We start from the raw sequence: 22,053 nt of genomic DNA, 5'->3' as shown, positions 1-22,053 counted from the left end.
CGTCTCCCTAAACTCCTAGGAGGCTTCTTGAAAAAAGTATATCTACACTCAGTTTATTTGGAACAAATGCTTTGCACTAGTGCGTAGAGCTCAACTGATCTCAGTGGAAATCCTATTTCCCCTTTTATAACTGACAAGAATCTAGTCCCATTTTGGCTCTAGAATTATAGGCAGAAAATGATGTTAAGAAAATGGATGACATTTTAATTCACTGATCAAACACAGGACCAATTCCTGAAAAGTTTGGAGAAGCTGACTTTAGCTACAGTCACACAAATCTATGAAATACCTGAGCCAGGATCTAAACCTAACCCAAAAACCTGTATTTCCAAACGTATCATATTTTGGAAGTGCTATCAGGTCACAGAGTGCCGAACGAACTTGGAGCCGTAAGAAGACAGAATGATGCGACACTCTTCATAATCTCTGGATCAATTATAAATGCTCAGTGTCAAAGCAAGATTCACACCAGACACTAGATTTTCAAGCCTGCAGTATTTAAGAAATAAAACCATTCAAGTGTGGAAGTTGTTCCCAAAGAGGCTCAATCTATAAAATAATAAAAGGCAAGGAGTGTTTCTGGCAAGACAAGACAAAAATCAAGGATTATAAATCTATAGTTTTATTAAGACAAAAACTGACAGTGTTGGTATGAAGTTTAACATTTAAACAAAAGTTTTCACAGAAACCTAACACATGCCTAAAAAGATTTTACAACGGAGTTCTAGATGCAGGTCTAAATGATGTCAAGAACTGATGGATCTCGTGATTCAAGACAGCATTTTGGGTTTTAGTTAATTCTTAGGATTAAAAAAGTTTGTTTTGTTTTAAAGTGAACCACTGCCCCAGTATGAAAATTTAATCTCCTGAGACCAGGGCTTCAGAAATCGTTCAACTCTTGAAGTGACTCAGTGAACTTGTGCTGTCAGTGACTGAACCCTGCCACCAATGGTTTCAAAGTTCAAAAAACAGAGGCTCCAAGAGTTTCCCACCCTAAGAGCACCGGCCCTTGCCTTTCCCTACTCTCCCATCTCCTACACCACCCTCGGCCCTTCCCCAAATACTTCAGCCAGTGGCTTGGATGGAGAAGCTGATATTTATAACTTCAAAATTGGAAAAGAAAGGGTCTTCTTGTCGAGTTCAAGAATTAGCACCTCTAAGACAGAACGATCTGCCTGTGTGTACACTCCAATAAGACTTTTCCTCAACCAGTTTCCATCCCCCACATGGCAGCTTTGGTAACTTCTTAATTGGGAAGTTAAGAAGTTACCAAAGCTTAATGCTTTTTGGGAACAGCATTAAGCTCAGGCAGGGAACACCCTGGCTTCTACGTTTCAGGCATTCACAGCTTTTAAACAGTCTCTCACAGTCCTCACTTAGGTCGCCAATGACATCTTTTGAAAGGAAGAAATATTCTGGACACGGAACCAAATCATCATTAGTTGTTCTTTCCTTTCTTTCACCATTTTCCCCCAACAGGCCCCAAATTTTAACAAAAATGATCCTAACTCATCTCCCTTCTTTCCCACCCCATCCCTCCCACCCCAAATAACACCAGAAATAGCCAAAAACTACATACATGCTACGCTGTAAAAATGCAGAGTGAACACTATTGGGAAGAAGGCTGTGGGCGGTGGAGATGCTCTCGGAAGATCCACAGTATCTTCTGCTCCCCCACAGCCCATTCCGCAAGGTCTGTCCTTCATAGAAGGCCCTTTGCTTTTCTCAGCAAAGTTCAGAATGGGTTGCCTTGAAACACTGACCCTCCTTCCCCTCCACTGGGATGGGTGTGCAAACTATACAGCATGGAGCGGCTTTAAAGCACTTGGGCTGCTGTAGGGCACAGAAACTATACTGGCTCTTCAAAGGACATCTTCTCAAGCCCCCTCTACGGTGTCAAGACAAGTAGAACTCCTTCTTTCCCCACCTGAAACCCACAGTCAGATGTGACAGGGGCTGGTACTCAGGAGAGTTAATTCTTGTCATCTTTTTTGTCATCATCCTCCGAGGGGTAGGAATGCCACGTCAGCCTTTCCTCATAGAAGGATATGACAACCTGTGGGCACTTGATATTGGCTTCCTTGGCAGGGACCAGGTCAGCCTCATCAGAGTTCTTCCTGCAGAACAAAGCACAAAGAGACTTTGAGACCAGGTGCTAGTGGGCTCCTAACTTGGATCACCCAAGGGCTTGGGCTTTTAAAATATTAATTCCAGGCTTCCCTGGTGGCGCTGTGGTAAAGAATCCGCCTGCCAACGCAGGGGACATGGGTTCGTGCCCTGGTCCGGAAGATCCCACATGCTGCGGAGCAACTAAACCTGTGCGCCACAACTACTGAGCCTGCGAGCCACAACTACTGAGCCCGTGTGCCACAAATACCGAAGCCCACGTGCCTAGAGCCCGTGCTCTGCAACAAGAGAAGCCACCACAATGAGAAGCCCGCACACCGCAACAAAGAGTAGCCCCTGCTCACCGCAACTAGAGAAAGCCCGCACGCAGCAACGAAGACCCAACGCGGCCAAAAATAAGTTTTAAAAAAAATTTATAAAAAATAAATTAATAAAATATTAATTCCAGAAGGGCAGGCCAGGGAAGGATGATAATATGGTGTAAGCATCATTTACCAGCAGCTTTTAGCCAAGTAATATCCTCGGAGATCTTCTCCCATTGAAAATGCCCTCTAGATATCTTTGTCAAATGCTAACTCTGAACCCCTGGGAAAGGCCGCACACACACATACAAAAACATGACTCTCAGATTCTCTGAGGGAATAAGAGAGGCTACCATACTCTTCCAAAGCCACATCCCAGCTGCTAAAAGCCCACGGAGAGATCTTGGCTTGGTAATAGGATTTAATACCATGTTGGATAGGATAATAAGATTTGATACCAATTTGGCACTGACCAGAGCCAATGCAAGTGGACGCTTTCTTGCTTACTCATAATCATACTGTTTAACACTACCAAGTGCCATGCTCACACAGACAGGCCACAACTCCCAGGTGCTTTGAAATGGTGCTTCAAAACTGGGAGGTAGAAAATAAAGGGACTGTCACATAATTCTCCATATTTTTTCTGAATTTTAAAATGTTCTCAGAAATTGAAAACCACATACATATTACAAGGGACTTAGGGGTAAGCTCTATCTTCAGGTCATTGGGAACATCCTAGATGGAAGCAATAGCATAGGGCAGGCAGCAGATAGATATATATGATGGGATCTCTGACGAGACACTACCCCAAACTTCCAGAACTCCAGCAACAGGTACACCAAAGCCACACAGCCCCACGGAACCAGGGAAGAGTAAGCCAGTAAGGTATGATTTTGAACGACAGACAAGAGAATGGGAGGGAAAAGGAGTACAACAGTATGGGAACCTGAAGCAGGCTGCCCCTTGTTGACAATTCAACAACAGCCTTTGAAGTTTAAGAGTTCAGTCTTTTCACTGCACAGAAAAATAGCTACTTTGGGAAATGAACAAGTATCTCCATTCTCCAGGAAAATCACTTTAAAGTGAACTTGGTTTAATAATCAACATCCAATCTTATCTTAACTTGCAGAGTTACATTCAGCTATCACCTTTACAAACTAGTGAGTGAACCAAAGGAATGTAGTGTCAAGCAATAAGGAGGTGCTACCATTACTCAGACTGGTCACATGCAGCCAGAGAAAGTGTATTCTAGTTGGATTGAATAAGTCCTGGTATTAATTCCTTTCCCCCATATGCAGCACCTTAAAAATGAACTTTTCTCCTACAGGCTAGCAATAAATAAGTTAAAAGAAGGTCAGATTCAGTGAACACCTAGGGAATGCATGGGAAAAAAAATAGAGGTTTAGCCGGTTGTGCCATAGGCTTTCAGTGTTCAAGTTAGGCCTCTCCTGCCACCTTCTAAAGGAGAGGAATTAGTACAGATATGAACTTCCGAGAAGGTTCTAGACTGACAAAAGGACAAAGCCCCTAGAATGCTGCCTTCTTTGGCACCGGCTTAGGATTATTCACTCCTAATTTATATTTTAAGGACAATGACTGAGCTCCACTTTGGTGGGGGGGGCAAGGGAGAACAAGCACTTCCAACAAGCAAGAAAAAGGGAAGAAAGCCTGCCTTCTGGACAGAGAATAGAGAAATTATAGAGGATTTGGGGTTAATTACAGTTCTTAAGATTCTCAAGACAACTGCTTTCATTGAGCTGTTTCATGGAGTACTACCACCACTGGTATTTATACTTATAATGGAAAAAAGCAGGCTTCTCTCTATGCTTAGTATAGTAAAGGGGCCTTGCTGACCCCTGCTGGCAGATACTGCAATTGTAGAATCTGCACAAACTGGAAAGGATCTAACAGTCAAGGACAAAGGAAGAGCTACAGAAATTCCTTCCTAACCCTGAGAAGTTAACAGAATTTCTGATCCTGGGGCCGGCCCGATCTTTATTAAGGAGGTGGTGGAAGGGGAGGGCGGTCCAATCACATTTCTTTTTTTCCCCCTTTATTTACATAAGTGAAATGTGATTCCTCCCCATACCCTCTGTACTCCAGATTGTCTCCCACCTCCTAAAAAAAAATGGGCAAAGATCTGAGAATCCTAAGGGCCCCTACCTGTAACTCACGAGTCCAGGTTGGCAGTCAGGCCGAGGGTCACTATCGAAGGACTATGCCATCTTAAAGATTTCACACGTGGGCGACTGGAATTTTGAAGGTCCAGCTCTTTTCCTCTGGCATGGAACAGATGTGGAGAAGAAAAAAACAACCACACAGAGCCACTGGCAGACTCACCATTTCATCAGGAACATGAGTTCTCCACTGGAGTCTGTAGCTCCAATAATCCGCTCTGGTTCCAAACCCCGGGCAAAGCCTCGTGGCTTTTCTGACTGTAAAAACCAGAGAGATGGAACAATTTTAACTATATGGGACTGTTATCCAGGCTGGAGCAACTCCTGTTTCTCTGACAATGTTATCAAACCCTTTTGCCAATATTTCACCAAATCTTTGGCTCTAAGTCACAAGCCTTTTAGAATCCTTCTGAGTGATTATTCCATCAAGTTTTGAAGTGCTTGAGGTTTCCCCATATGTAAAAAGGGACCCACATCTCAAGCAAAATAAATGTTCACAACTGTTCTTCACCCTCAAAAGGTACCTTACTTTACGGTATTGAATAGATGAAAACCTGTAATGATTAGAACACTGACAGCCGTCTCCTCACAGGAAGGAATCCCCTTGCACTTATTGTTCTTGAACCTCACATAAAATAAGAGTAGATCATGTGGCTTCATGAGATTGAGCCCTCAAACATTTTTAAAGCATTAGCCTATCTAACATTCCAAAAGGACTGAGAGCCAGCTGCTGAGATCTAAGGAGCAGCAGAACAAAAGTGCTTAAATTGTCTGGCTTTCAGCTTCTTTGACAGCGGCATGAATTCTAGGCGAGTAAACATTCTTACTTCGAGCCTTACCTCTTCTTTCTTCTTCTTTGGTTTGCTCTCCTCCCCCTTATCTTCCGAATCAGAATCAGCTTTGCGCTTGCCTCCCTCTGATTTATCTGTCTCGTGTGCTGTTTTCTGTGACTGCAGGAACTCAGCGATGAGGTCGGGGCAATCCAGGTTTTCTTCTGGCTCCCACGTGTTGTCCTCACTGAAACCAGAGGCACACGAGTCACACTTTCCACTCCAAGCTAGCACACTCACACTAAGGAGACACACAGGAGGACAAACGCTGGTGTCCTTGGAACAGAGGAGTTCATGATAAAATGTAACGGGATTCTGTCCAAGACCAAGAACTTGACAAAGGTGACATTTCTTGGGAGGCGGTAGGGGGCTTTGTAGTACAAATTGAAAGCTTAGAAACTTGCCTCCTTCAAAAGAAAGTTACTCTCTCTTTGCAAACTTGGATCAATGTAAAGCCACACACAAAACTGCTCATCAGAAATCAGTCTTGCATGATAGCACTTTGTACATGTAGGTCATTTTCCTAATTAAACTATAAGCCATGAAGGCCAGGCCTGAGTCACAACGTACCCGTCAGAGCACCCTGGGTCATGCACATTACCAGTCTCCTGAGAAATAGTTGGTGACCAAATGAATGGATTTTGCTGGGTCAGTGAAACTTACTCTGAGAACCCCTTCCACTTCAGGAGGTACTCCACTTTGCCCTTCACCACTCGACGGTCAAGAACTTTCTCCACCACATATTCTTCTTCCTCTTCTTCTAGCACCTCCTCCACTTTCTTCTTGTTTTGTTTTTTCCCCATAGTGCCCGCCAGCTTTCTGGTATAAAGGGTGACGCTGCTAAAATGATAAAGGAAATAAAAAGGACATTAGGGTACACTCTTCTTAGGAGAATATTTGGATAAGAAAACCAGGGACATCATAGATGATTTGAATAGTGCACGCTTGGGACTTCCCTGGTGGTCCAGTGGTAAAGAATCCGCCTTCCAATGCAGGGGACATGGGTTCGATCCCTGGTCAGGGGACTAAGATCCCACATGCCATGGGGCCACCAAGCCCATGTGCCACAACTACTGAGCTCGTGCGCCTCAATTAGAGAGCCTGCGTGCCACAAGCTACAGAGCCCACACGCCCTGGAGCCTGAGTGCCGCAACTAGAGACAAAACCCGCACGCCAGAACTAGAAAGAAGTCTGTGCGCTGCAACGAAGAGCCTGCATGCCGCAACTAAGACCCAATGCAGCCAAAAATAATAAAATAAATAAGAAATAAATCTTAAAATAGTGCATTCTGCTTCAATAAATGTTATGCCTATTCATCTTCAATACCCAAGAGTTTTCTATGTTCAGCTAGAAAGTTAGTTTTCTAAAACAGCCCCAACTAATCTCACAGCAAAACTTCTTTATTCTTGCATATCCACTTAAAATTTTTATACCCATTCCTCCTAAGTTAAAAAAGCTCCCAATACCCCTTTACTTATGGTATCTAAAATATTACATTAATTTGAAAAAAAAGCAATCCTCCTAAAAATAAGGTCTATACATCAAACCTATATACATATAATCCTCTGATCCATACTTTCTCCTAATTCTCTGAATGTTTTTCAATTTCATCACAGTATTGGACTTGGATTTTTACTAAGGGAAATGGCTTGTCCTATTTATTAAACATCTAGTTTAATTTTCCCTTCTGTATATGCATATATAATATAAGCAATTCTTCTGCATTGTTAAACACAATCTCTTTTGAGTCCCCTTAAGGTTCTTTATGTGGTCTTTTCTGAATGCCACCATTAATTTATAATTCTCAAGTTTCTTGTGAACTTTTTATTCTACTTTTTATTTCTAAGGCTGAGAAGGATTCATAAAAATGCCAGAATGACCATGGAATTTTCTAAACGAATTTGGAAATAAGTGGGGGGAAAAAGGTGGGTATCACAGATAACAGAACCTGAATTTATTCTTTTGTAAAATATATCATCAGGCTGGGTAACCTCTAAGGGTTTTTCCAGTGCTAAAATTCCAGTCCCCTGTAAATCTATTTTCTTTAGTCCTTCATACAACTCTTGACTGTTGGTAAGCATAAAGCCTTATGACTACAAATGTGTCAGTAGGTGGCGCCATAAGATATCTATACAACAAAATTGATCTACAAAACTGGCTGCAATCTACAAATTGATAGATACATCAGCTGCCCAGAAGGAAATACAAAGAATCAAGAGTATGGCAGATGATCAAAGACAAGAAAGTAGTTACTACCATGTTCAGATGATCAAAGACAAGAAAGTAGGGGCTTCCCTGGTGGCACAGTGGTTGAGGGTCCGCCTGCCGATGCAGGGGACACGGGTTCGTGCCCCGGTCCGGGAAGATCCCACATGCCGCTGAGTGGCTGGGTCCGTGAGCCATGGCCACTGGGCCTGCACGTCCGGAGCCTGTGCTCCGCGACGGGAGAGACCACAACACTGAGAGGCCCGCGTACCGCAAAAAAAAAAAAAAAAAAAAAAAAAAAAAAGACAAGAAAGTAGTTACTACCATGTTTCATGTTTGAATTTAAGGCAATGCTAATTGGGGTTTAAACTGGTTATTCCTAGCATCCTTGGGAAAAGGAGTCAGTGAAAGTAGGCTCTTCTAAATAGTTTTAAATTGGCACGTGTAGACAGAACGTATTTTAGAAAGAGTTCATCTATAGACTTTAATAAAAGTCGGGCTCATCAATATGAATCAGTTATAGTATCTACAGATGCTTATTTAGGTTTATATTCTGAGATGTTCTCATGTCTGCATATATGAGCAATGCTGACTTACTGAAACAACAAACATTTGTTTGGCTACTAGAAAATTCTGCATTGCTGGAGACTGGACATTCAAGAGAGTAAGTAATGGTCCCTGTCTTCCTGAAACCTCATGTCTGGTAAGAAAAAAATATAGATACCTCTTCCACTAAAGGTATTCTGAACTTTTGCTGAGTGGCACACACACACACACACAAAGTTTTCTGAGATGCTTTCAGTGCGGCCTAAGGCAACACCCAATGCCCCTGTCCACACAGTTCAAAACACACATCTGCGCTAAGACTGTTCCTCTCCATTTACATACCAAAGATTCTGCTTTCCTTCCCTCCCCAACCCATCTTTTAGTGCCATGAGTTTTCCTTTTCTTGTTACTGAACAGACTAATCAGTGTATTGAATGTCACCTTTTGCTAATTATTGGCTAGCTTCATTGCACCTCTGATTCAGAGCCTGTTGCTTCTTCCTGGAGGGAGATACTTTCAGGTTTTCAGAATTCTGATTGCCATGACAAGTGTTATTTTATAAGGAAAGGAAAAAAAAAATCTAATTTTTCTTTTGGAAAATGCAGTAGTGTTTGCTCCGAAGAACAAGTGCTACTCCTTGCTTGCTTCCTTTCACTGTCAGTTGAAGGGGTGGCAAGATTCATGCATCAGTTAATGTGCAAAGAAAAATAAACTGACAATCACCTTTCAATAACAGAGGGTACCACAACTCCCTACATTAGTTTGGACTCAGAAATTGGAAGCTACTCCCTTTCTCAACAGACAGAAAGAAAACAATGGGTTACAGACAACCCCAAACCAGTAACTGTCCCCTAAGAACCCCTCTCCCAAGTAATTAAATTTAAGAAAGTAAAGGGAAGGCAGTCTTATCACTCTGGCTTCAGAATTCAGAGATATTGAAGGCTCTGTGTTATCTACATTAATAGCTACATCTGTCTTACAAAAAGAAATAACACTGAATCCTGCCCATCTGATCCTGTTACTACAAAACAAAAAGGTAGGGACAGCTTCTAGCTCATCTCTAGCTACTGCAGGCCTCCCCTCCCTTTATCGTTAGCATGGCCTCAAAGAGAAAGAGTCATAGCATTAGAATATAATCCTTTAGGTTAGGTAAAGAAAACCCCCAAATAGGGAAATCTAGAGTGAGACCACTTGACTTTCATCTTTACTCACTTAAATTCATTGTCCTAAGAGCAACTCAAATGAGAAGTGAAGAATGTAGAAAACACACTTCCATTTCTCCCTTGAGCTTTCTTAACTGGCTCATCCCAGCATTTATCTCCAGGGATTGGATTCTCTTTATATTGGAGACTCTCAGCCAGGCTTCCCAGTGTGAGTTTTTTCCTTATTTATAGGTACTTCTCTGGGGTCCTGAATAAACCATTTGTCAAAATCAGTAGAGAAGTGGATTAAATACACAACCCACTCTTCCTACAGAATCTATTGATAGCACCTTCAGACAAGCCAAGAGCTCCCTTAAATATTATGACAGGCCAATTATTTGCATATAGTTTCCAAATCGATTAAGAGAGACCACCTCTCCCTGAATATGGCAATCTCCAAATACCAGCAGTGACAACTGGAAGGAGGGCTTTCAACTGGAATTGCTTGGCAAGGATATTCAAAGTAACTCAGATCAGCCAAGTAGCACAACGGGAAAATGCCTTTAGTCAATGCTGTTTGCCACTCTCCCTAAATATCCTGGCAACCAAATTATGGCATAAAAAGTGCCATAATCATTGAACAAAGGGTCAAGATATATACTAGAACATCACAAGATGTATGTACACAAGGGCGAACAGTTTTAAATTAACTCAGAAATCTTAGGGACTTCCCTGGTGGTCCAGTGGTTAAGACTCCGCGCTCTCTATGCAGGGGGCCTGGGTTGGATACCTGGTCGGGGAGCTAAGATCCCACATACCGCAATGAATCCCATGCGCCTCAACTACTGAGCCCACGTGCCACAACTAGAGAAGCCCTTGCACCGCAACGAAGACCCAGTGCAGCCTAAATAAATAAAAAGATTAAAAAAGAATCCTTGGACAAGTCTTCTTAAGGGGGCTTCCCTGGTGGCGCAGTGGTTAAGAATCCGCCTGCCAATGCAGGGGATATGGGTTCGAGCCCTGGTCTGGGAAGATCCCACATGCCGCGGAGCAGCTAAGCCTGTGCGCCACAACTACTGAAGCCCGCATGCCTAGAGCCCGTGCTCCGCAACAAGAGAAGCCACTGCAATGAGAAGCCTGCGCACCGCAACAAAGAGTAGCCCCACTCACTGCAACTAGAGGAAGCCTGCACACAGCAACGAAGACCCAACGCAGCCAAAAAAAAAAAAAGTCTTCTTAAGGCTCATCACGATGTTTCAGACAAAAAAACCTTAACCTAGTTAAGCTGCTACAATTTTTACCTAAATATTTACCGGGTCTGCCACATTATAAGATGCCTAGAAAAATAATACGTTACATTTGTATTGCACTTTACAGTTTACAAAGTGCTACCATGTTATCTCATTAGATCTTTGAAACAATCCTATAAAATAAGCCATTCAGATGTTATTGACACCTCAGAGATAACACAATAAATTTACATGGAATATATCTTCTAAGGTCACACAATTAACAAAAAATAGAGCACTTCAGTAGGGACATCTCCCAGCAGGGCTGGGCTAATGGCCCTGTTGCACACACAGAACTAGGAGCTAGCTACACACTTACAGGGGAAATTTCCCTCCAGCCTGTACGAGGAAAGGACTGAAAGGTCTGCCTTTAGTCCTCTCTACAATTTGTCATCAGTAAATAAAGAAGTGCGGATGATGATTTTCTTTCAAAAAAAGACCTTGGAATATGTATAGGTGTTTAAAAACCAATGATTTTTCATTGGTTACTGGAATATGGAAGGTATACATTGTTAATTAAATCAGCAGGCAGTGACAAAGCTTTGGTTTTTAGGGCCCCAGCAGTCGTCTCAGTCTTTTATTTTTTTATTTTTATTTTTATTTTTTTTGTGGTACGCGGGCCTCTCACTGTTGTGGCCTCTCCCGTTGCGGAGCACAGGCTCCGGATGCGCAGGCTCAGCGGCCATGGCTCACGGGCCCAGCCATTCCGCAGCATGTGGGATCTTCCCAGACCAGGGCACGAACCCGTGTCCCCTGTATTGGCAGGCGGACTCTCAACCACTGCACCACCAGGGAAGCCCAACTTCTCAGTCTTTTAAATTGACAAGTGCTAGATGGTGCAGAAGTTTTGAATTTTTGTAGCCTAGCAAGTAGGCTACAGAGAACTACTGAGAAAATGCCAATTTTAAGAACCCCCAATTCTTCTATAGTGTCCCAATAAATCCAGGAATAGTGTAAATCTGAAGCAAGAGTCATGAACTCATAGTTCTTTTAAGAGAAAAAAAGAGCACAGTGCAATTCTCCTGGATACCCCCCTCCACTCCTACAGTTAGGAGCTAGAAAATGGAAAGGAGGAACAATGCTACTTGCAGGCAGAGGCGGTGAAGTATCAGACGCAGGATTAGGCATTCTGGTTTTGAATACAGGTATACCTCCAGACCCCTGCAATAAAACGAGACTCACAAATTTTCTGGTTTCCCAGTGCATATAAAATTTTACACTATATTGTAGTCTACTAAGCAATAATAGCATTATGTCTAAAAAACCAATATACATACCTTAAAGAATACTGTGAAAAATGCTAACCAACATCTGAACTTTCAGCAAGTCAACCTTTTTGCTAATGAAGGAAGGGTCTTGCCCTGATGTTGATGGCTGCAGAATGATTAGGGTGGTGCATTCTGAAAGATGGGGTGGCTGTGACAGTTTACTAAAATAAGACAACAATGAAGTTCTCCACACCGACTGACTCTTCCTTTCACGAACTGATTTCTCTGTAGCATTCATGCTGTTTGATAACCTTTTACCCACAGAACTTCTTTCAAAATTGGAGTCAGTCCTCTCAAACCCTGCTGCTGCTTTATCAAATGAGTTTGTATAATATTCTAAATCCTTTGTTGTCATTTCAACGGCCTTCACAGCATCTCCACCAAGAGTAGATTCTGTCTCAAGAAACCACTTTTTTGGCTCAACCATAAGAAGCAACTCACCTGTTGAAGTTTTATTATGAGATTGCAGCAATTCAGTCACTCTTCAGACTGCACTTTTAATTCTAGTTCTCTTGCTATTTCCACCACTTGTCTATTTCCTTCACTGAAGTCTTGAACCCCTCAAAGTCATCCATGAGGGCTGGGAATTAACTTCTTCCAAACTCCTGTTAGTGTTGATATTTTGACCTCTTCTGATGAATCACAAATGTTCTTAATGGCATCTAGAATGGTGAATCCTTTCCAGAAGGTTTTCAATTTACTTTGCCCAGATCCATCAGAGGAATCACTATCTATGGCAGCTACAGCCTTACAAAATGTATTTCTTAAATAATAAGACTTGAAAGTCAAAATGACTCCTTGATCCACAGGCTGCAGAATGATGCTGTGTTTGCAGGCATGAAAACAACATTAACCTTGTACATCTCCATCAGAGCTCTTGGTGACCAAATGTTGTCAATGAGCAGTAATATTTTGAAAGGAATCTTTTTTTCTAAGCAGTAGGTCTCAACAGTGGGCATAAAATAATATAACTTTATTGTGTGCAGCAGCCCTTTTCACACCAAGTATTCGTTTTTCCATGTGAAGTAAGTTAAGATTTAAAATGATAAAGTTATTGTCAAGGAGATGCATTGGGCAATAGAAAAAGCTGAAGAGAGTTTTTGTCGGAAACTGGAAAACAGAACGGTCTGGAAAAAAAGGACCACACGTTGCTAAGACCAAAAAAGGAGCTTGGAGACCATGCTGTAAACTATGTTGTCAACAGATGTGCTGTCATCCAGGCTTTGTTGTTCCATTTACAGAACACAGTCAGAGTAGATTTAGTAGATTTTAAGGGCCCTAAGATTTCTGGAATGGTAAATGAGTAGTGGCTTCAACTTAAAGTCACCAGCTGCATTAGCCCCTGACAAGAGAGTCAGCCTGTCCCTTGAAGCCAGGCATTGACTTCTCCTCTCTAGCTATGACAAAGTCCTAGATGGCATCTTCTTCCAATAGAAAGCTGTTTCGTCTACACTAAAAATCTGTCGTTTACTGTAGCCAACTTCATTAATTATTTTAGCAGGATCTTCTGGATAACTTGCTGTAGCTTCTATGTCAGCACTTGCTGCTTCACTTTGCACTTTTATGTTATGGAGATGGCTTCCCTCCTTAAATCTTATGAACCAACCTCTGCTGGCTTCAAACTTTTCTGCAGCTACCTTATCTCTTTAGGCTTTCATAGGACTGAAGAGTTAGGGCCTTCTCTGGATTAGACTTTGCCTTAAGGGAACGTTATGACCGGTTTAATCTTCTATCCAGGCCATTAAAACTTTCTACATATGAGCAAGAAGACTGTTTTGTTTTCTTATCATTTATGTGTTCACCAGAGTAACACTTTTAATTTCCTTTAAAAACTTTTCCTTTGCATTCATAACTTAGCTAAGCAGCACCTACCTTTTGGCCTATCTCGGTTTTCAGCATGCCTTCCTCATTAAACTTAATCGTTTCTAGATTCTGATTAAAGTGAGAGACACAACTTTTCCTTTCACTTGAACACTTAGAGGCCATTGCAGTGTTATTAAATGGCCTAATTTCAATATTCGTTATATCTCAAGGAATAGGGAGGCCTGAGGAAAGGGAGAGAAACTGGGGAACAGCTGGCAGATTAAGTTTCGCCATCTTACATGGGCATAGTTTGTGGCACCCAAAAACAATTACAATAGTAATATCAAAGATCACTGATCACAGATCACTATAACAAATATAATAGTAATGAAAAAGTCTTAAGTATTGCAAGAATTACCAAAGCGTGATACAGAGACATAAGGTGAGCAGATGTTGTTGGAAAAATGGCACTGATAGACTTACTCAACACAGGGTTGCCACAAACCTTCAATTTGTAAAAAATGCAGTATCTTCAAATAAAGTGAAGTGTAATAAAACAAGGTATGCCCGTGGTTGGTCCTAGTGAAAGGATATGAGAAGGATCTGAGAAGACAATGTGAGCATAGCTCCTGCTTGCCACCACATACGTGAATTATAAAGGGCTACCCCAGAACTTCCATACGGATTTCTTGCCAGCTTGTAAGGTCAAATTCCAGATGTTGAGGACAAGGTAACAGCTACAGCCCTCTGAAACAAACCAGTAGGCCTTTTTAGGTAAACACTAAGGTGAAACATTTAGAATGCTGGTCTGGTGAGATGACCATCTGTACTAAGAAAGAATTCACAGGAAAGCAGACCTTGAGTAGAGAACTTTCACCTACATGAGAATAAGAATCACCTATGGAGTTTATAAATACAGATGCCCAGATCCAGTGAATCAGAGTGTAGGGTGTGTGTATGTGCATTATTTAAAAAAATATTTTGTTTTTCTAATTGTAATATGATACATGTATTCACATTCAACTAAGGAATCAAAGTTCCCTGGCTCAAAACCTGTCAAAGCTGTTCTTCTATATGTAAACTGACCCAGATGTACATATGTGAAAATAGATATTATAGTTCTATAATTTGCCTTTCAATATAATGTAATGCATCTCTGACATTGTTCCATAAAGGTCTCCATTCTTAAGCTGCATAGTATTCCATCTTGTATGGACACACCATACTCTAACCACCCACCTAATGATGAAAATTTGGGTTGTTTCCAATTTTTTATTATTGCAAACACTGTTGCTTTGACCATGGCACCTGCATCATGAAAAGCTCCTCAGGCGATCTGATGCACTCCTTGGATATAAGCCATTGCTGTAAGAGGATTGGCAGAAACTACATTCCTCAGGTGAAATCACACACATTATTGCAGACATAAATCAATTCTCATAGTTAGCTAAAAGGTAGGTGAACATTTTACTTTCTCCATAAAAATTTAGAATAAGGCTGAACAGTAATAACTGATGTTCCTGAAAACAAAACCTCTACATCACATTCAACATCATTCACTCTAGACCTTTTCTGTACTAGCAGTGAAACTGGAAGAGCGCTGCCTGAAGGGTCCTCACAGTTCCTTTCACCAGAAGAAAGCTAGTATGAGCACCGGAAGCATGATATCTTTGCTGTCCTTGACCTCTCAAAACTTTATGCTTATAGGTAGTTATATATATTTACTGCATAACCCAGTTTTCTCATCTGTAAAATTGGTGTAACAACTCTCATGGAATTCCTTTGAGGTGAGCTTTTATGACCTTCTGGCATTCATTATCTATTTACATATTTGCATATATGTCCTACTTCATTAGATTATTTAGTGCTTTAGGCGTAAGGATAACTCTCTGAAATCCAGTGCATTAGGAACTCTGAGAAAATACCATTTTTGTTCTATGTATATGACTGAAATTCATGGCTAGGTTTTTCTTTATTTTCTTTTAAAAATTTATTTTGGCTGTGTTGGGTCTTCATTGCTGTGTACAGACTTTCTCTAGTTGTGGCAAGCGGGGGCTACTCTTCCTTGCGGTGCGTGGGCTTCTCATTGCGGTGGCTTCTCTTGTTGTGGGGCACGGGCTCTAGGCGCACAGGCTTCAGTAGTTGCAGCACGCAGGCTTAGTAGTTGCGGCATGTGGGCCCTAGAGCGCGCGGGCTCTAGAGCGCAGGCTCAGTAGTTGTGGAGCACGGGCTTAGTTGCTTCGTGGCATGTGGGATCTTCCCGGACCAGGGATCGAACCCATGTCCCCTGCATTGGCAAGCAGATTCTTTTTTGTTTTTTTTTTTTTTTTTTTTTTTTTTTGTGGTACGCGGGCCTCTCACTGTTGTGGCCTCTCCCGTTGCGGAGCACAGGCTCCGGACGCACAGGCTCAGCAGCCATGGCTCACGGGCCCAGCCGCTCCGCGGCATATGGGATCCTCCCAGACCGGGGCACGAACCCGTATCCCCTGCATCGGCAGGCAGACTCTCAACCACTGCGCCACCAGGGAGGCCCATGGCAAGCAGATTCTTAACCACTGTGCCACCAGGGAAGTCCCCTGGCTAGGTTTTTCAAAACAGCAGAGCAGCTCCAGAACACACTCAAGAAGGACCCAGGTCTGACTGGTATGAATGACCAATAATTATAAAACAGAAACCAAGATCTCATTCCTGGAAGACTGAGATAGAAGAGCTGCCAGAAACGGAGAAATCACATTTCATATACCTAAAGTGTAGGAATTTCTTATGTTCTTCCTTTTATCTCACCCAGGCAGCAAAACAAAGTAAGAAAGCCCTTGTAGTAAATGGCAAAAGGAATCTATGTTCCTATGAAGACAGATAAGATAGGTGAGAAAAAGGAAGTAAATTCTGGATACAAACAATGGAAAATTTCAACAGAATTATTTGCAAAAGGAATTTTAAGATATCTGAAGGGGCTTCCCTGGTGGCGCAGTGGTTGAGAGTCCGCCTGCCGATGCAGGGGACACGGGTTCGTGCCCCGGTCCGGGAGGATCCCACGTGCTGCAGAGTGGCTGGGCCTGTGAGCCACGGCTGCTGGGCCTGCGTGTCCGGAGCCTGTGCTCCGCAACGGGAGAGGCCGCAACAGTGAGAGGCTCATGTACCGAAAAGGAAAAAGACATCTGAAGAACTACATAAATACCAAAAGTCAGTTTTAATGATTCATACAGTAAAGTTCTATAACAAACTTCAGAGGTTGTGATTTCAGGCTCTGATTTTACAGATATACTTTTTAAAAAGGCCAATCACCCAATTAAATGAATGGTCTTTCTAAGAATTCATATAGCCTTTACTGAGTTCCAGACAAAATTATGACATTCTTGATTTCTCCCCACTCAAACTCCATATCCAGTCTCTTACTAAATCCTGTTGATTTTATATCTTAAATATCTTTTAATTTATACATTTGTCTAGTCCCACTACTATCATCCTATTCCAAGCAACCACCATCTCTTGCCTGAATAACTCCCAACCCAATTCATTCTCAATACTAGCCACTGATGTAAAAATGCAGACCTCTTCATACCATTATCCATGGGCATTTGAGCTGAAGACCCCTGCACCTAACCCCATCAATCACAATTACCTTGCCCTTTGCTCCATTCTTCACTTGATCAATTCCCTTAGCTAAAAAAATGTCATCATCAGAAGCTTCCCTGAAGCCCCAGACTAGGTTTAGGTTAACTCTTCCTGTGAACATGCTCCTACAGTATTCATTCATTTAACAATTATCTATTGGGTGCCTATTATGTGTGAGACACTAGACAAATAGGGTGAACAAGACAGACAAAAATCCCTGGTCTCTTAGAGTTTATATTCTAATGTGGACAAATGAGTCAGCATGAGTGGGAGTGTATGCATGCATGCATGTGTGTGCAGAGTAGGGCACAGACAAGAAGCAAGAAAACATTAGTGATAAATGCTATAAAGAGAATATCTTCAGATTAAGTAACATTTAAACAGAGACCCAAATGACAAGGAGACAACTTGGCAAAAATCAGAAAAACATACCAAATTTAAAGAATAGTGGGTTCAAAGTCCTAGGGTGAGAAGAGCTTGCTATATCTGAAGAACAGAAGTGTGGCCAGGTAGAAAGAGCTATATTGAGGGAGCAGCAGACAAGGACCAGATGATAATTACTGTGCATTTCACTCCCCACTTCATTCCTTCATCTAGCTCCTTTTTCCATTCCTTGTTTTCCTTACCCATCTTTTGCCTCTAGCTTAGGTTTAACACCTAGTCAGTTAATGGCTATAAAAGTTTATAACTACAGCTCTACTAGCTCTTAATACCATCTATTAAAAAACCAAATCAAATCAATAAGGATTTACTAAGAGCTTGGGTGGAATAAAGGGTGACCAAATTCATCCCAGCTAAAGCACTGAAAGCTTCTGAAAGTTCCACATAGCAGGATGTGGAACCCCCTCAGACCCAGGCAAATGGAACTTTTTGGCCAGGCTAGCAGCATATGCAGACTCACAGGAAGTACAGGCTTTTGAAAATCCCATAAGGACTAGTAATAACAAAATAACTTTTATTGAATACTTAACACTTAATGCATAGAAAGGCACTTAATTCAATGCTCATGACATCTCTATTAAGCCCATTTCACAAACGAGGAAACTAAGGCTTACCGAAGCAAAGAAAAATTCCTCAAGTCCCCCCCTCAAAGGTAAGACACAGAGCCAGGACTGTACGATTAAAAACATACCAAAAAGGTACAAATGCAATTGAAGTTCATTTCAATAGAAGAAATGACAGGAGTATGCAGTAATTAGCAAAAGAAATGTAAGCAAGAAAAAGTAGCCACCAAAGCACTGCTGGGGCTTGGAAGAATAAATGGCTAGGGTGATTAGAAAGGTTTTGAAAAGCTGGGATTGAGGCAAGGTTCCAATAGCATTTGAAAAACTGGACTGGAGGGAGGCGATTTAGCCCAAGGAACTATTGTTAACAAAAGCAACGGAGGTAGACAGTGTGTAAACCAGTTTGGGTGGGAGTACACTGAAGAGGAAAGTGGCAGGTAACTGCTAAAAAATTTTCTACAAAGGCTCCTCCTCCTTCCTTAAAAGAAAGGTCAAACTCCACAATGTACATCTAACACCCTTTAGATCCAACCATTCCATACTCCTACTTCTCTCACAAAACCTATTCTCCTGTCAAAACAGAAAAGTACAACCTGAACATATCCTGCACATTTCCTCCAGGCATGGATTTGCTCATTATTAAGAAGTGTGCTCCTGTCCAAGACTGGTAGTCAAAATCCTACCCCTCCTTCAAGAGCTAGCTCAAATGCTACTTCTTCCATGATGCTTACCCAACTCAGCTAAATATTATTTCTCTTTTTCTTGTGGTTCCCAAAGCATTTTGTTTCTATTTTTACTCAGACACTCAAAGGTAGGTCTGGACCCAGTGTAAGGTGTTGAACCCTATATGGGCAATAAGAATGGATGTCTCAGGTTCAGATAACCAGGGAACAGAAGCCCAAAGCTGTCAGCTTTCTAGGGAATGATGAGCAAATAAACTGGATGTGCAAAGAAGGAAGTATCCTTGCTGAGCATTAGCAGCTACATACCAGTCATCAAAAGGCAGGTGAAGGCATGTGTAGTATATTCAGTTTGCAGTCCTCCTAACTCATGTTTCTAAACTGCTTTTAGTTTGTTAGCTGTGGCTGTTTGTGAGGCAAATGCTTTCCAGATGGAAAACTTTACTGAGCAGAAAACAAGAACTTGTGCCACATACCGGGTGGGCAGGAGTTTCATTTTTAAAGAAATCCCTGTCCTCGAATTCCAGGATCTAGGACTAGAATACCAGTGTGTGAATAAAATTAGAATTTTATCTGAGACGTGTCCAGAAGTTTGGCTAACTCCTTTTCATGGTGCTGATAGAAATGAAACTATAGATATAGCTTGGGTTTAGAGACCATAGGGATCTGTAAATATTAGTAGAACACAGTGATACCTGAAGCAAATATTTTCGTTTAAAAAGAAATAAAAGTGATTAGAAAGCAAGACCAGAATAAGAGCAGAGACCAAAGGATTCACAGACAACAAAACAAAACCAGAGTACTGACACTAACTTCTCAAATACCATAGTTCTGTTAGGCCCTCAATGTGTTTGCTATTATTAAAGAAAGGCACAATTTCACAGACAAATTAGGCTGCCCCCTTTTGGTCAGTAAATCATAAAAGCTTAAAAGGCAGGAAAGATTTAACAAGTTCTTCAAATACTTACAGGATCAGAATTTGTCCTCATTCAAACAACTTCTCCAATTAACCGTGGAAAGGCTATTCAATTTTTCAGTAGACATCGCCATTGAGAAATACTTATTAACTCTATACAAAGGACACAAATGATTTTTCAAGATACTTATATAACAGAAAATATTCAAAGTACTATATAGCTTGCTGTTGAAACCCAGAACCCCAGAACCTGCGTCCTCTCCTAGTACTTGCCTAAGGTATTTAAAACTGCCACTTGCACAATCTGCATACCTTTTCTGTATTTAATACCAGGGTGAGTATATTAAAAACACAGGCTAAGACAAGCATGCCAAGGGCAACAGTTTTACTCTGCCTAATGTCATAGAACAAAAACAGGCAAATTGATTACATAAATGCACATTAGGCCATTCTACTAATACGGGATTCTCAGAAAAGATCTCAAAGCCCTACCCATTCATTCAACAATATGAATGGTCAACTATGTGTCAGACACTTGAATGAACAAGAGGCATGGCCCCATCTTATATAGGCCATAAACTAGCCATTAGCATCTTATTCCAAAAACTCTTCAGCGAAATAACCTATGATGCAAAAAAGCCATCAAATCTAATGCAAAATCTGTTATACCATGAGAGAGAGTATATGAAAAAGGAAGATTTCAATGGATAAACTACTAGAAAATGACAAAAATTCATCAAGTCTCTTTAAGTGGTGTGAATTCAAAAAGAAACATTTTCCTAGTCTCTAAAATGGGCACCAGAAGATATAATGGTTGCTTCCTTTCTTTAGATGATTATAAAAATATCAGTATCCTGTAGTCAAAATGCAGAAGGATAGGGTACCCTTACTTGGTCTCCTTTAATCAAGAAGCTAGAAACACCAAGCTACACAATATTTACATTTTTAGTGAAAAACAATTTAGGTTACAGCAGCCAATGAAGAAAATGGCACCAGAGGGAAAACTGGAAATGACTGAAGATTCTGAACTGCCTTGAAGCTTTATTAAGGTGTGGCCGATTCCAACACTGTGCACTTCAGTCGTATCCCTTTCCATGTAAATATCTGTAAGCACCTTGGAACACTGGCACTAATTTCCCAATTGTATTCCTGCATCCATTCCAAAACCCTGGACCTTTAGAACTATTCCAAAATGGCGACCTGATTCTTAACACATTCGAGGAGGACAGTTTACCCCTGGCCATAGGTTCTAGTGTAACTGATCTTTTTGTAAATTCCACCTCAATTGAGCTCAACCAATACATGTCTGAATATAGCAACAATCCATGAAAAATCTTCATCTGAAGTTTTGGAAAAGGGGTAAAGTACTGCTCCCTTCGCATTCAAATTTTCCATCAAGGACAAGCTGGCTAAAAAACTTAAGAGCCCAAGGGAAAAAAAAACCTCACAATCTCATGAACTTTTCCACTTTCTCTCTCAACCTCCCACACCGTCTCATAATCTCTAAGTTAACTTCATTCCTTAAATATGAACTCATCTACACATTTCTACAATTTCACCGCAGTGAAATTGTGACCAGCAACAATCTCAGATAGAAACTTATGGAACTAATTATGAATCAAAGCAAGAGCTGCACTTGGACTTTTTAACTCCCTAAAGGAATCAAGGAGTGAAGGTAGTAGAAAACCTGGAAAAGGGAAAAAAGTGTGTTCCATCTTTTCTTCACACATTATTCTTACTGCCGACCAACAAGGAAGCAAGGGGTGGCCAGTTTCCCCCTTTTCTTCTTCACACATCACAGAAAATGCTCTCGGGACCTCCGCCCCACTTGCCCTGACAGCTTCTCCCCGCCCTCACCCCGCCCCTCAACCCGAGCCAAGCCAGGCAAATACTATCCCTCCTTCTAGCCCCTTCCTCGATTTATTCAACAGATCTCTTCCCCCAGTAGCACAATTTGAGCCGCCCGGCCCACCCTTACAATTTCCTCGAAGTTACCGTTCCCCAGCCCTGCAAGAGGAATTCCTCTGGCAGCCCCGGCTGGACCCAGTATTCTCAGGTTACATTTCTAAACCTCGGGTCTCGCAGTCGTCAACGCTCCCTACGCTTGTCCAAGCATCCAGGCTGCCCCGTCCGTCCCCTTCCCCATTTA

At 41.6% G+C, this 22,053-nt stretch overlaps 1 protein-coding gene across 1 annotated transcript; it reads right to left on the bottom strand.

The window, feature by feature from the left end:
• Nucleotides 1-1,920: 1,920 nt before the first annotated feature.
• Nucleotides 1,921-20,000, bottom strand: CBX1 (chromobox 1). Its single transcript, XM_079725208.1, has 5 exons — nucleotides 19,957-20,000; nucleotides 6,100-6,276; nucleotides 5,446-5,623; nucleotides 4,770-4,864; nucleotides 1,921-2,117 (listed from the first exon to the last, which is right to left on the bottom strand). Exons 2-5 carry the CDS (start codon nucleotides 6,237-6,239, stop codon nucleotides 1,973-1,975), a joined length of 558 nt encoding a protein of 185 aa, XP_079581334.1. The 5' UTR covers nucleotides 6,240-6,276; nucleotides 19,957-20,000; the 3' UTR covers nucleotides 1,921-1,972.
• Nucleotides 20,001-22,053: the final 2,053 nt, after the last annotated feature.

Source organism: Hyperoodon ampullatus (genome assembly GCF_949752795.1).
Source record: "Hyperoodon ampullatus genome assembly, chromosome: 19".
In the NCBI taxonomy this organism is placed as follows: domain Eukaryota; kingdom Metazoa; phylum Chordata; class Mammalia; order Artiodactyla; family Ziphiidae; genus Hyperoodon; species Hyperoodon ampullatus.
This window is presented reverse-complemented; position numbering and strand designations above follow the sequence as displayed.